Source organism: Pleurodeles waltl, chromosome 11 (assembly GCF_031143425.1).
Source record: "Pleurodeles waltl isolate 20211129_DDA chromosome 11, aPleWal1.hap1.20221129, whole genome shotgun sequence".
NCBI lineage: Eukaryota > Metazoa > Chordata > Amphibia > Caudata > Salamandridae > Pleurodeles > Pleurodeles waltl.
The window spans coordinates 883,131,916-883,148,147 of NC_090450.1; the positions used below are offsets into that span (position 1 = coordinate 883,131,916).

Below are 16,232 nucleotides of genomic sequence, written 5' to 3' on the forward strand. Positions count from 1 at the left end.
GGTGCTGACAACCCACGCTACGCCACTGGTGTCAGGTAAGGCTGGCTGTGCACAATTCTGTGAATACCAGTAGTGTTCGAAACTGGCAGGTTTCACAAAACATTTACATGGCGTGCACCCCCAAGCTAAACACACGGTAAAGAACTAGAGGTGGTCGAGCCAACAAATTAACAGGGATAGCCAAGTCAGAGCCGAGCCAAGGGTGTGGCTTGCCTTTTACAGCCCATGCACAACAAGCCGATCCGTGAAAATGTTTGTAAACATTACAAAAAAATATGATAGTCTTTGCAAAAGTCGTGTATTTCTTTGATATGTGGAAGACTTGACATTAATACTTCACACTATAGCACTTAAAATAGAAGCACTTTTAAAAATGAATTTGTAAGCATTCCTGCCCCGTTCCCACCCTACCAAACAGTGCCACGAGTGAATTTAGAGACAAGACTATTGTCATGTGAACCCCATATGTATCCCAGATTCTTAGAGAGAGACCAACATTGTAGTCTAATAATCAAACACATGGATTTTTGCACAGCTGGTATTCTGAACTTGCCTATTAAAGGTGCTTTCTTGTGCAATAATGAAGAAAAAGGAGGATCGGTAAATTAAAATATTTGCTGGAGATTACATAATTTAGATAAGGGGGAGCCTTGATTAATCCAAGTGTTTTTGTTTTCACTGTGTACAAATCAGCCAGTAAATGTGTCTCCTTTTCACCTCAAATGTTAATGCTTTGTTTTTACCACTGTTTGGTAGGGAGTAGAGTGAGAGTGGCAGGCAAAAGCTATGTGAACGCTCTGCTCGTTATGGGCTTGAAGTTCCAACAGGAGTTCGAGGTGAGACCAGGATCATTATTCAGGCTCGTGCCTGACTCAAGCTTTCAGTGGCTCACCCACCTCTGAAAAGAGCTTGTACAAAAGGTAGGAGTACTGTTTTTCTAGAGTGCATTAAGGAGAGGAGAGGTCTGGGTCTAGAAGCAGGGTTTTCTCCATGGGAGTGGAATTTCTTTGTAGATAAAGAATTGATAAAAAAGTGCCAATTGCACTCCACCCCCAGCCCGGTTGACCTCATGCGTATTGGTTCCTGAAGGACTGGATTGGCTCATGGGATTGGTACGAGGCTGCATATACCTTTATCATTGGATAGATCATTGCCATGTGGTGGCTGCTTAAATGAGGATGAAAGGAGTCCATGGCTTGCTTCCAGATCTCCTAGGCCCCTGTTAAGGCTAGTTCTTGGGAGTACCATCGACTCTGCTAACAATACGTATCAGAAGAGTCATAAAACCTTGGGAGTGTACGTGCTCTCTACAGATAGGCGTGTATGCTGTAGAGCTGCAACATGTTTGACTGCTTGACGGCAGTAGGTTCAGATATTAAGGGCCTGATTTAAATACTGACGGACAAGTTACTCCGTCACACCGGTGATGGATAGCCCGTCCGCCAAAATCGAAATCCCATTATATCCTATAGGATTTAAATTTCGGTGGACGGGTTAGCCATCGCCGATGTGGCGGAGTAACTCATCCACCAACATCTAAATCAGGCCCTAAATGTTGATTGACTAAGAACCCCCCTGTGCTTATTGGTGGTGCACCTTCAGAGAGAGGGATGGGCCTTTGACAGGGAGGTGTACAGAAGTCTTTTTGATAACATCTAAGTTTTAAATGTGGCACTTTTCAAATGACGGAGGTCATAGAAGAAGTTCTGATGTTTATATAGCTGGAAAGAAGAGCATTTTAACAAAAATAGCCACACCATCCAGACAATTTCCCTTTTAGATTTTGAGATGCGCTTTCACTCTGTATGGCCTGGTAGGTTAACGTCATGTCCGCAGCTGGTAAAATATCTCGGTGAATTAAAAGTGTACCCCATATAGTTTGCAGGTTTTAATTCCGGCAGAGCTGACTCTGCTCTTCCTCCTTGAATGGAGGATACTCTGGGTACCGTTTCATTTGGCAATAGGTGTTCACCAGTTATGCACATTATTACGAAACTGTATTTTTTTTCTGACAAGCTTTTTCTGTAATTTTTTTGAGTTCTTTAATGATTTCTGTTCCAATCGAGTAACAAAAAATAAGGTTGTCTCACAAGAATTATGTAACAATTTATTGCAGATGGCAAGGTACACCCCTCCCCCCCTCCCGCCCTAGAAGGAATGGTTGAAAGGAGCGCGAGGGAACACGTTGGCAGCACTGACACACAGTGGCACAGAAGTTGCTGGATGTTTTCACGTTTTTGCAGTTTCTAAGGAAAGCCCCGGGAACCATTGCTGCCTGAACCATTTTAATTTTGCATTTTATTTCGGAAAATATTTCGAATTCATGTTTCTCACGTCAGGTCTGCTGAATTACACAAGGGCTTTACCTGTAGAAAGTCTGGACCTCAAATGTGGCACAGCCATAGAAAGGATTAAGAGGCGTGGCCTATGAAATTGAGAGTGGTTAAACTAAAATCCTACACTCCCCACAGCGTGCTGCCCGACTAGTAGACAGACTGAGCTTTCTGGTATTGCATCCAGACATATTACAGCGTAACGGACAAATGCATAAAACAAGCCAAATATATTGGCTTTGCCAATGCTTGTTAGGAATATCAGATAAATTAGTAACTTTTTTGGTGAATAATTTGAATGTTTCAATTCTCAAATTATGAGACTGTGAATTAAAGATTACTAAAGTCCGTAGAAGAGGTTGTAGTTTTCAACATGTCTCAGTCATTCCCTGTCTCTTCGCACCACTTTAGGCACCATTTTTTCTCTGAATATCTTTCTGAAACCTTCCATCTGCATATCTCCCTCGTTTCACTCTTTCTTGCACGTACTTCCTTGCATCTCCTTTACTGCACCACCACACACGCAGCTCATCCATTTACCTGTAAGCAGGTAATGTTATTTTTACCCAGTCAGTATGTCTGCAGCTGTATAACTCATTTGCACAGTTTCGCATAAAATCACAATTACGGTTGGTGCACGTGACGATTGGTCTGTGGACTCGGGAGGGACGCCAAGTTTTGGATGAACATGTATTTTGAATCCGTTTATGATCCATTGACGTGCAGTTTGAGAAACTCGTGCTGCCTTCAGCCTGAACTCCAAGCCTCTCAGTTGCGTCCCGCTAGAAAACACCCACAACCTGAACTCGCATAGATTCTACTAGAGACGAACCTTTTCATAGTACACACTATGCACGAGTGATATGTTGTATGAAAAATCTGCAGAAACACAGCATCCTGAAAAAAGCAAATACTGATAGGGAATGCAAGAGTAAGTAAAATGTGTGATGGAAAGAGAACAACATTGCTGGACTACGTCAGTGTTTTTTTTTTTTTTTTAAACAATCGTTGTTCAGAAATCATTCAGCGTTCCTGCCTGTAAAGTTAAAGGCATCGATATAGTGCCCGGAAGGGACCTAGTTCTATGTAATTTTTTAATTACTGTTGGGTCTTAGATCCCCACGTAGGGGGGTGGGATGGGGGGGGGGGGGGGGAGGTAGGCAGGCGCGCCCCCACGTAAAGCCCTTGCAATAGCAGTTTCTTCTTTAAAAGGGCTGGCGGCCGGTCCTTTGCTTGCCATGGGAACGAGACATTGGTGGTTTGACATACTGCAGCGCGTGGCTGTGGAGGAGGAATCTTCATTTTTGTCACTGCTTTTTGTCTATATGATTAGTGTTTGATGTCTCGTTCGCTGTAGAGACTTCAAAAACGCAAATTAATGTAATGCGGACATTATTAGAAGTCACCTCGGAACTCTTGACATTATAAAGGCATCCTGCCTGGTGACTTTAAGGCAGTGAAACTCACTGGTTACTTACCACAGCCTGATGATGATCAATCATTTGGGGGATTTTCAACCACCAATGTTTGGCATTTCCGAAAGAGTAAAATGATAGTTTGAATAGCTGCACTGCCATCTATGGACAGCACGTGTAGTTGCAGTTTCATTACCATCTGTAATACAGCACAAAACTCGCACATATTTCAGTTGAGTCTTTGAGTTATGTTCGAACAGTCCAGAATGTTTAAGTTGACCGTGCCAAATAAAAAAAAGACCTGGGACCCCTTTCAACTTGTTTAGATGTTGGTTGGCAGAAATGGAGCAGGTGCCTACTTATTTCCAAAGAAAAAGGGCTGACCAAGGATGTTCCACAAGGGTAGGCGTCCTGCCAGATCTTAAGCTGAAACATCGTGTACATCGACATTCTTTGAGCCAAATACAGAAAGAAATGAGCAAATCGACATCCGGTGTTACGGCTCAGATTCGTGTACTTTTACTCATTTCCAAATTCACTCCTGGAAAACGTTTGAGTTCCGCTTACTTTACATACAAAGACATGTCTGCTGGTGCAGTTGTCCATGGTACAGGGACAGGTGGAGAAATGCCTGCCTACGCCTGGAAATAGCTTTAAAAAAAAAAAAAAAAAAAGTTTTTCCACCAGTGATATATTTATCTGAGAATGTTCCAATTCTTTCCATTCTGGGAAGGGATTAAGGATGAGTTTGAAAAGACTTTTTGAATTTTTATGATTGTGATGTTCACAACTTTGCAGGACATTCTTGTCAAATAATCCCCACTCCCCACCCATTTCCTGTCCCTGGTCGTAAACATACTCATCCGAAAGTCTTTGTATAAGAAATTCCTTCTATAAGGAAAAAAACACTTTTTTTCAATCACAAATATATGTTAGCAGTAGTAAATACACGAATAAAGCTATTTTTGTCAACAAAGATGGCCTAGACTCTTTACTAACTCCGAGAACTGAGTTAATTGAATTGTTTTCTCATGGGGGCGTCTATGAAGTTTGCTGTACATCCGACCATCATAGGCCAACCTGTGACTCTTGGCTAAGCCTGAAATTTTAAGCTGCTTTAAGCGTTCCAGAAATCCTTCGAGTGGTTCTCTTCCTCCATCAAATGTATGCAGTTGTGTTGTAATTAGACCTTGAAAGAGCAACATTATACTGTTTACTGTAAAACGTGCATGGTATCAAATAAAGGCGTGCTGCTTAATGCCAAACCATTTTAATTCGTGAGATGGCTTTAGAGATTTCCTCTGGGTACTTGAACGTTACGCTAACAAGACTATGTCCACCAACTCACACAAACATTGCTGTTCCAGTAACAGTGTTGCTTGTTTTTTGTCTCCCCTCTTCCAAGGTGTGGCAGATTCCAGAGAATGGGCTCACTCTCTCTCTCACAGAGCCGGTGGTAGTCTTAGAAGGCCATTCGAAAAGAGTGGGTATCATCACGTGGCATCCAGCGGCGCGCAATGTGCTGCTCAGTGCAGGTATGTCGTACATGTGTACTGTTAAAGGGCAAAAGTAGCTGGAAAGCAATGGAGCACGTATGTGTGGAAATATGTGGTACATGAGCAGGAATCCAAGGGGCAGTGCCGGCATATAGAAGCTGCAGTTGAACACTAGTGTGTCTGTCTTCTGTACACGTTCCTGCAATATCGATGTCAATTTCCTGTATCCATGGCAACGAGCCATCAGGTACACTATAATAAATTTATTTGGAATGTTTCGGGCCCTTGTTGAAGGTACTACAGGTTTACAAAGGGTATGCCTGGGCTCGTCTAAAGGTTTGTGTTCGATGTGAACGTGTCATGGGTGCGAGGGTAGAGCTTCCTAGAGCCATTAAGTATAAATTAGATATTTTTTGTTCTGTCTCCTAATTTCAGACTTAGGGCCTGATTTATAGTTTGGTGGATGGGGTTTCTCTGTCACAAACATGGCGGATATCCCGTCCGCTGTATAACAACTGACAGTATATTTGTCACATTTGTGACGGAGACCACCAATCCACCAAACTCTAAATCAGGCCTGAGTCTATTAGAACTATACTGTAAAGGAAAGCTGTTCTTTTTAAAGTGATGGGAATTTGCCATGTGTATAGTCTTTATATTATGGTGCCTCTGGAGTGAGAGTGATTCTCTCCATCTCTGCTATCTAGTTTGCTAAGGATTTCCTGTAGGCATTTTGAAAGTTTCCCTGGGAATGCATTACACCCATTGCTGACCATTGACTTTGTCGTTTGTAACTCACATTTCCTTGTTTTCTATTTGCTGGCTTTATTTACTTTATGCCTATCCAGCTTGTTTGTCTGTCAGGTGGAGCGCTACTTGTTTACTATATTCTTCTGAGTGTTTATTTTCTGTAGACAGGCCTTTATATTTAAAGCTTGTTCTCATCTTGTCACATTTGTTAAGCATTCAAAGACAGAAGTCAAATGTTAGGCGTTGTCTTCAGAGGTTGCTTGGTGTTTACTTTTCTTTCTCCGACTTCAAAGCAAAATAATTTATGTGCAGTCTTGCTGTGAAACTAAAGGTTTTTATGCAAGCGCACAACAAAAACATAGTGCTGATATTTAAGAATATATCAGAATTAGGAAATTAAGTTTATTTTCTTGGAATTCTCAAGTGTGGTGGAAACATATTATTAGTAGGATCAATACACTAGGTGATTACACTTCCACACATTATCATTTGTGCACGGTAATACTATGCTTGTGCTGATGTAATGGTCATTTTAATTGAAAATGTGTTCTCTGTAATGGCAGTGCACTACCCTACCATATACTCTACACTACACCACTACACGCTACAACACTCTACTCTGCTCTGTCCCTCCGTTCTATGCCTCACCGGTACATTCTACGACACTCCACTCAAGTTTATGACATGCCACTCCATTCTACGACATGCCACTCCATTCTACAACACTCCACGTCACTCCATGACACGCCACTAAACTCTACACCCCTTCACTCTAAGACACTCTACTCTTAGACACTCTGCTCTGTCACTCTACACCACTCCACTCTGCTTTGCCACTCTACTCTGCCACTCTACACCCCCTCCAGTCCAACCTACCCCACCCCACTCCAATCTATTCCAATTTACTCCTATCCACACCACTCCATTCTACCGACTCCACTCTGACCTACCCCACTCTAATCTGCCCCACTCCAGTCTACTCCACTCTACCCCTCTCCACTCCAATGTACTGAACTCAACTCAACTCAACTCAATCTGCCCCACTCCAGTCAACCCCAATCTACCCCACTCAGTCTACATCACTCTAGTCTAGTGTACCCCACTCTACTCCAATTCCCTGAATCTACCACAATCTATCCTACTCCAATCTACACAAATCCACCCCACTCCTATCTACCCCAGTCTAACCCACTCCATCTCATTCTACTCCACTCTACCCCAGTCCAGTCCAGTATACTTTACTCACTCCACTCCAGTCTACCCTGCTCTACTCCAGTCTGCCCGACTCTACTCCAGTCTACCCTACTCTACTCCAATCTACCCCACCCCAGTCTACCATAGTCCAATCTACCCTTCTCCACTACCCCTCTGAAATCTCTAAAACTCTACCACCATCTACCCCACTCCTATCTACCCACTCTATCCAACTCTAATATATCCCAGTGCAGTCCACCCAATCTACTCCTTTCTACTCCAGTCTAACCCACTCCTCTCCATCCCAATCTAACCCAGTCCACCCCCAATCTACCCATTCCAATCTACCCCATCCCACCCGGTCTACCACACTCTAGTCTACCCTACCCTACCCCACTCCAATCTATCACAGTCTACCACATTCCACTCTACCCCATTCCACACTACACCTGCAAACTGGACTACGGCAAAGCACTCTATGCCGGCATTACCAAAAAACTTCAATGAAGATTACAAAGCGTCCAGAATTCAGCAGCTAGACTCATCCTGGACATCCCTGACACAGTCAAATCTTCTCCCACCTCAGAGACCTACACTGGTTCCCAGTCAACTATGGCATCACATACAAACTCCTGATCCACACCTTCAAGGCACTGCACAACATAGGACCAGCATACCTCAACCACCGCCTCACCTTTTACATACCCAACAGACCATTCCTCCCAGCTCGCCCTTGCAGCCGTCCCAAAAATCTGGAAGAGTACAGCAGGAGGAAGTACTACTTAGCATCCAGGACATGGAACACACTGCCCCTCAAGCTCAGGCAGACTACATCTCTGAAGCAGTTCAGGAAGGACCTCAAGACCTGGCTCTTCGACTGAGCAGCACGCCTGCATTCAGCACCTTGAGACCCGATGGGTGATTAGCCGGCTTTACAAATCCATGATTGATTGATTGAACTGTCTACCCATCCACTCCAATCTACCCCACTCCACTCTACTCCTCTACTCCAATCTACCCCAACCCACTCTAGTTCAGTCTACCTGGCCCTACTCCACTACAATCTACCCCAATCTGTCCCAGTCCAGTCTACCCCATTCCACTCCACCCCATCTCAGTCTACCCCACTCCACTTCAGCCCTGTCCCACTCTACTCCAATGCACTCCACACCAGTCTTCCCCACCCGCTCCACTCAATCTAACCCACTCTACCTATTCTAGTCCAGTCTACTTCACTTTGCTCCATTCTGCCCCAGTTTGCTCCAGTCCGCTCTAATCTACCCCAGTATACCCCACCTCTGTGCAACCTACCCCACTCTACACCACTTCTTTCCAGTCTACCCTAATCCACCCCTTTCCAATCTGCCCCAATCCACCCCACTCCAGCCTCATCCACTCAGCCATAATCTGCCCTACTCCAATCTACCCCACTCTACTCCATTTTAATCTACCTCACTGCACTCTTCCCTACTCTACCACACTCTGCTCCACTACAATCTACCCCACGCCAGTGAACCCCAGTCTGCCCTACTCCACTCTACCCCAATCTACCCCACTCCAATCTACTCCAGTCTAACCCACTTCACTCCACCCCACCAACTTTTAGCTATACTGAACAGCAGGCACACTGGTATGCAACATGACTAAACACATTGCCAAAGCCAATATTTATTGTATAGGTGAGACCTATTGGCCTTCCCAATGCTTGTTAAAATTCTGTGTGAATCTTACCTCAAGTGGCCACCCAGCAGGGGAGGACGCACATCTTCTGCAATGCAGGTGTGATTCATGGACAGCATCTTGGTGGCTGTCCCTGACCCACTTAATTAGAAACATTACCATCTGTGTGTCACAGCTGCACATTCGCAATGACCAGGCTTTGCCTGGCCGTTGCGAATGTGCAGCTGTGACACACAGGGAGTAATGTTTCTAATTAAGTGCCTTTGCTTCCAGAGGAGTCGAGCAAACATGCATAAACCCAACAGAGCTTGGCTGGTTTAGAAACTCGCCACTTATCATAGTATTCCATGTTGGAGCTTTGACTGTGATATATCTACATTTATGATAGATATTCCTTCGAAGAAAGATGCTTTTCAGATTGACAAATAGTGTTGGAAGAATTACATTTTCTTAGATGCAATGTCATCTTTTGGTGTTGGGGTGTTTGTGCACCCTTGCACTTTTCTAAAAGGTGCTGCACGGTTTGACATGGAATTCTGATTGTGCTTTGCCAGCGTCGACAAGTTTTGAACAGAGAGGTCCCCAAGAAGAGGTGATGCTACTCCATGGTTTATTTGGGCTTAGAAGTGTGATGAAGGTGTGTGTAAAACAGAGAAGTTAAGTGGAAGATGCATGATTCTCACCATCATCCCAGCAACACCCCCACTACATATCTGCTTGCTCACACACAGTAAAGTAATGTAAAAGTATGTGGTATTTGAATAGTACAAACCTAGCCAAAAAGGCAGAAGAGCACTCTATAGGGTCAAAGGCAAGCATAAATTCAATGCGTGATAGGAGGTGTAGGTGGTTATTGGATTTTTACTGCATTGTGATGTAGTGTGCTTTATAGAGGTTTGTCCTCAACTGTTTCCTAATTTGAAGCTGTGTTGGTGTGCTCCTTGTGGATAAAGGAATGTTGTTCCAGATCCTGGCTGCATGGATGAAAAAAGGCTTGTGGCACTGTTTTTTTTTTTTATTTACAATTTTTAGTATCCAGTCTGATGGTGTGCTGGCAGCAGGTATGCTGTGAGCCACCAGAGATGGTGAGCTTGTCTGCCATAGAAGTGGAGATGCTAGTCATGATAGTTTTGTAACTGATGCAGTTGGTTTTGAAGATGGTGTGGGCTGACAGAGAGCCAATGTCATTCCGTTAGGATGAGGTGATGTGATCATATTTCTTCAAGCCCTGGATGAGACGGCCTACGGCAAGTAGGATACTGTTACGGGACCCATTGAGAAGTCTGGAAGGCCATGGGATAGAGTGTTATCACCATCCAGATGTAACAATTCAAGGCCCTGAACAGCTGTTATGAAGTCATTTTCTGAAAGAAATGGTTTAACTTTCTTTAGACGAGAGAGCTGGTACCATTCTGTTGTTTTGTTTGGAAGTGTGTTCCTTGAAGGTGGGGTTGGTGTTCAAGGGGAGAACCCTGGTGACTTGGCATTTGGTAAAAGTTGGGATTCAAAGCTGTCGACGCTCATGAGCCACATTCGTAGTATTTTTTGCTTGTTCTTGACAAAAATCACAAATTCTTTCTTGGTTTGTTCGAGTTCCATCCTGCTGTTATTTAGTTGTCTACGGAAGTGGCATTTTGTTAAATTTGATACATGAGATGATGTTATTTCAGGGTGTGACAACGTAATCATCATCTGGAATGTGGGCACTGGCGAGGCACTCATTACCCTCGATGACGTGCACTCCGACATTATTTTCAACGTGTGCTGGAATCGCAATGGAAGCCTCATCTGCACGACGTCCAAAGACAAGAAAGTGCGGGTGATCGATCCCAGAAAAGAGAAGATAGTTGCGGTAAGGGCATACTAAGCACATCGTCTTTACTGATGGGGTGGGCATTTGTTGGCAACAGAAAGATGTTGTTATAAGGACAATCTGGCTATATTGTTGCTGCCCTGATCAGCCTATACGAGCCTGTAAGCATTTCCTACTCAGTAATCTCCTATTGGCAAAGTGTGGCAACAGCTGATATCTTGTGATGCAGACAAACTGCTTCTCACATAATCCAGCCGGCAGTAAGTTCATGTGCATATGTAGTTCGGCTCCTTTAGGTGTCCCTCGTGCACACCTACAGATCTGCATCATCTTCCAACTGATGAGACTTTAGCCTTATTTTATTGGATGACTAAACAGGTTTCATATTTTTTATCTTTATTTACTCATTTGCCACGTGATGCTGCAGCTCAGCTGTAAATTATGCACATTATGCAACAGGCATTGTACCAAGTTCCCCCTGGCTGCCTTTATTTCCATGCTCAGCAGTGGCGGCTGGTGAGGTTTGTGAGTGGTGGGGCTGGGCGTCGATGGGGATGGGTGCGCGCATTTTTTCGGGAGGTTGGCAGCAATTTCCTGCATGAAAATAAATGTCTTCTCAATAAAAAGTATACCACAAACAATGTATTTTTACTATTTAAGGCTATACTTTGTTAAACAAAACGAAAAGCTATTTGATTTACCAACTTGTTAATCAAAAGAGCTTCAGGAGAGGCAGAAAGAGGACCAGCAGGACTAACTGAAACCCAGAAAATATTGGAAACAATTGCATAAAAAGGACTCTTCAACACAAAAGCCCAGATATCAGCGCAATTATGAATGGTTCCCTGACTCTGCTGGTTACAATACAATATTTGGTGAAGTTAACATGGTGTTTGATGGTGAGCGCACTTGGCACTGGTACGTGGTAGTTACTTTCCAAAGCTGCATCAACAGAAATAAAAGTTTGATGGTCATCTTAAAGTCCGGGAACTCATGTTGGGCTTCCCTGCATTTGAAAAGTAATCATTTAATCAACAGTTCATCTAAGTATTTCCTTCAACCCACTGTCCACGTTGTGGTAGAGTATTTCTTGGGTTTCAACAAGTCACATTTTACGAACAGTTTGGTTAACATAAATCCTTACTGGATGAGGAGGGCAGTGACCCACAGATTAATACTGGAAACCTCAAACAAGTCTAGTAAATCAACCAATCGCCGTCTTCTCCACCACCACGTTTGTTGTTTCAAAAGCTAACGTAAGGGGTTTTAGTGCCAATATTAAAAATGAATATATATTTGTTTGCTCTTTAAAATGTCCAAAATAGACATGTCGCAGTCCAAGAGAGAAAACCTGTTGCTTTGCCGTCTGTTCCAGAAAGCAGAACTAATTATGTTAAAAAAACTTTCCACTTCAAAGTGCACTGACGCAGCTGAAAATCCTAGGAACAATAGCATTTGCGAACATGTACAATACCTTACTTTTAGGAGTCACGGTTGCAGAAGGCCGGGGGGCAGGCAGGTGCCATCTTCATCGTCCTCTGGGGGCAAGAGCAGAAAGGCGAGGGTGGCAGCGGTGCCGGCCCGGAGCACGGCCACGAGGCACCTGGAAGCCGTGCTGCTGCTGGTGCGGGCTGCTCAGGAGCAGGAGGCGCGTGAAGCAAACACCTCGTGTTTGCCAGTGCATTAGCTGCGCAGACTCGATTTTCGCTGCCTTCCTGAAGCCCCGCCCACCATTTCCCAACTTGTCACAGGGCTACACCCATACTCCGTGACAAATTGGGAAAGGGTGGGGTGACCATCCTCCACTACCCTGACTGACGTGAAGCCCCTAGCGCTACAGGGCTTCAACCTGAAGCGCCCGGGGCTAAGTTTATTTCCACATCATTAGGGGGTGGAGACTGGTCCTCTGAGCTATGTCTGTGCCGAGCTGATGACCTCACAGGCCTCAGGCTGTGAGCTTATCCGCCCGGCAAGCATAGACTCAGTCAGGGGAGGGCCTGGCCTGATCCTGCAAGTCTAAAATGACGTGACCCAGCCCCAAGCAAGAAAGAGGTGTGTACATTTCTTTTAAGGAGGGACTGGGAGTTAGGGGAGTTTTTTTTTTTTTTTTTTTGTTATGTTAACGAGGGCGGAGCCCCGACGCCCTCGTGTAGAAACCGCCACTGATGCTCAGCAAGGGTAAAGAGCACATTTGGCAGACTGGAAAGTTAACCGCAGTTTGATGGAGTCCAGATAGAGAGGGAATTGGTGGAGTGGGCTGTCCTGTAGTTAGCAAGGGCTCAGGGCTCGCTGCACCAGTAAAAATGCCACACTCCCTCCCGACTCCGCGACTGCCTCATTGTTATTACGGCTAATGTCACTCAGTGGCATTGTGGGATGGAGAAGACTGCCCAGAATCGGTGTATTCACTCTAATGCCTTATAATTACCGGATATCCGGTAGTTTGTTACCTTGAGCCCCATTTAGTCGGTACTGGAGAAGAGCACCGAGGTGGGTAGATTAGTTTCAGGTACACTCAGGTCTATCGCATCAGGACCAAAACCCGTAAAAGAGTTGATGAGGCTTCACCCTCCCTTCCTGAAACTGAAGAACTACATGCATAAGCATCATCATAGAGTTACGTGTTTTACTGCCATTTTGGTAAGGTGGTCAATAGTGACCGTTCCCTCAGTCTCTTCCCTCAGTATTGAGTACTGATCTTCTCTAACCCACTTTGCACTACGTCCCAGAAAGGAAGGGAGCAAAGAAGATCCACAATGTATAACCAATTATGGTTTCTGCTCCCAGAAGGTCATGCAGTCCTTTCTCAGCCCTTATTCTTTTCCTATGTTCGATTCATGTCACACTACTGGAAGTGTAGGAGGGCACAGATTCTGCTGGATCCCAAGATGCGGATGAGCTTTCAGTGCAGGAAGCCGGGGGTTTCCTGGAGCTTCTCTGGCGGCTCTGATTCCCCATCACACCTTCAGAATATGTACCTCCAGAGTTGATGGACTCCGAGAGAGAGAAGAATTGTCCTGTTACCTGCGGGTCGGTTGCTGATTTAGATAGTGCGCTCCTGTGCCAGGTGCCTTTCTTGGTTATCTGCACACAGGCCGATGCTGCTCCAGCTTTATCCAACACCCCATATTAGGCTCAAGTTTACACCCCAGACTCCTCCTTATGAACCTTTCTGGGCCTGCTTCCTTCTCCCTGTAGGGTCTATCATCCTTGATTGTTCTGTTATCTTTGAGGCCGCCTCATCTGAAAGAATACTTACTGATGAAAGAGTCTGATTCAGATACACTCAAAACCCAATTTGTGTATGCATTGTGAGCTTCCCTGGTTCGTCACATGAAAGCAAGTGGCCACAAACGGGATCCTTTTGGGACCTTCCCTGAGGTCTGAAGCCCAACTGAGACCATGCCTGAAACGTGACTCTTGCCTCTCAGAGCGGGAGCTTGAGAATTAGGATAGGTATGCCTCAGCGTCATGCGGGCACTTGTGCAACAATGACGTCTGCGCCTTGAAGCTGGCTTGTCCGGTATTGCTGTGCAATATAACATCAATAAAACCAACATCAAATCTGACACCCGCCTGACTATACAAGGTTGGTGGTGTTGTCCAGGCACAAATACATATTACCACCCTCTAGGAAAAATACTTCCTAACTGAACACTCAAACTTACTTAGTCATTGCAGGTGAATAGTGGTCATGCCCTGCATCTGTCATCCACTGGCGTAGCGAAACGTGGGCCCCTCAGCCCCCCATGCAAAGTACATAGAGGCCCCCGTCCTTCTCGGACCCAGTCAGGGCCTGCCGTCCGTGCACAGTGTACTGAGTTGAGGGGGGCCCCTGGAACTCGCCTCCCACGCACGCGGGGGCTAATGTTACACCACTGCTGCCTTCTGAGTCTTATCAAGGCGCTCCTTGTGTGTTGTGGCTCACAGGGTAGTGGCGACCACGGTTATGCTGTCCTCTTATTAGCACTGCGCCATCTGTCTCTGAGTTTCCCAGGAGTCCTGGCGGGAACACACCAGAGGGAAGAGTGCATCGGTTTAGGTTCTGGTGAAGGCTAGCAAAGGAGAAGGCGCACACCATTCCCGCACTGAGCTAAGAGCGCTGACGCCTGTGGCGAAGGGGACCCAGCACGTGATCGCTCGCAGAGCACTTCACAGTCCAGCTCGCTCGCGGATTCGCACAAAATTCACCCAACTGTAATGCTTTATTATGTTGGCAGAATACGTTTTTCCTGGCGTAACTTCCGACTGGTAACAGCTGGTTTTCAGAACTGGCAGCCAAACAAGGGAGGCTGGAGAGCTCGGTCAGGCACGTGCCTTCCCAAGGTTCCAGGCAGATACACGCCTGGATTAATAACGGTGCCCAGAAGAATCCTTATGAAATATTCAACATTACTGTGACTTTATTTCCCTCAATCCTTCGGCTCTCCTTTATTTTGAAGCCCCCGCAGCCCCGTGCCACATTTTTCGCGGGACCTCGTGTAATGATCTAAACGTCACTCGATTCAATTGTCTGTGACCAGATGAAGTGCCCTGTATGTACTTGTTAGTAAACAGAGCTAGTCAGCTGAAGGACCGCACATGTAGCACTTTTAGCCTATCTTTATTGCCAAGCGGTTTTGAATCTGTCCACGTGGTGGCAGCATCTCACACAAGTTGGTTAGGTGGCGAGGAATGCAAGAATGCCGTCTCCGTACAGGAGATCTTTTCCATTTTTCAGATCTCGACTTATCGACTCGTCTTCCAATTACCAGCCAAATTACATTCATATTTACATGTTAATCTGCTAGCAGCACAGGCAAAAATTCGTAATTTGAAATAATTATATGTAATATATGTAGTGCAATATCTGTCATAGGGTAGGCTTCACCGAGGGAGCATGGGCGCCACACTTTCATGCATCTAATAGACCAATAGAAGCCCTTGAAGATAGAGCTTCAGAGTGCCTGTAAATAATGAGGTAGGTAATTGTGGCAGTGTCTTCGTGCTTACAGTACTAATTCGGAGATAAAGTAAAACTTAACTAGAAAGTGTACTACCATGCCCCAGTTATTCGCCCCAGTCCAGTAAACCTCCCAGCGGAGCCCCCACCCACTGATGCTTGAACAAAGTAACATCGTATGTACTGCCACACCAGAGCCAATCAAAGCCATCGCTTCATTAACATGTCATGTTCAACTTCAGGTGCTGTTACAAATCACCAGTACCTCTTACTCTTTAGTCACTCACACTGGAAGCGTTAACCAAGCCCCCTTGTTTGGTACCACCTATAGGATTGCACTTCGACCAACATTGCATCTGGAGGAAGAGGGACCCTCCTACGAAGAAAACTCATAATTACTTCTTACCAGATTATTAAAGAATGTACTAAAGGGTTGCTATTCTAGCTCCAGTCCTGGAATACTTTGGGATAACTTATAAATTCACCAATTATTTTTAGGAAGGGTGGAAAAGTAGTAATTTTCTGTTGGGGAAAGTGCTTCCCTGAGGGCACAGCTCAGGACACAAAGTTAGGCATACCATTACCAGCACGCATAGTTTCATAACTAAT

The 16,232-nt window shown here is 45.1% G+C and overlaps 1 protein-coding gene across 3 annotated transcripts in view; it reads left to right on the forward strand.

The window, feature by feature from the left end:
- Nucleotides 1-16,232, forward strand: part of CORO1C (coronin 1C) — a 449,605-nt gene that overhangs the window by 380,668 nt on the left and 52,705 nt on the right. For all 3 annotated transcript variants that reach the window (XM_069214780.1, XM_069214782.1, XM_069214781.1), the window contains exons 4-5: nt 5,154-5,283; nt 10,539-10,720. In XM_069214780.1, coding sequence (XP_069070881.1) covers nt 5,154-5,283; nt 10,539-10,720 — 312 coding nt within the window. The remainder of the gene's footprint in view (nt 1-5,153; nt 5,284-10,538; nt 10,721-16,232) is intronic.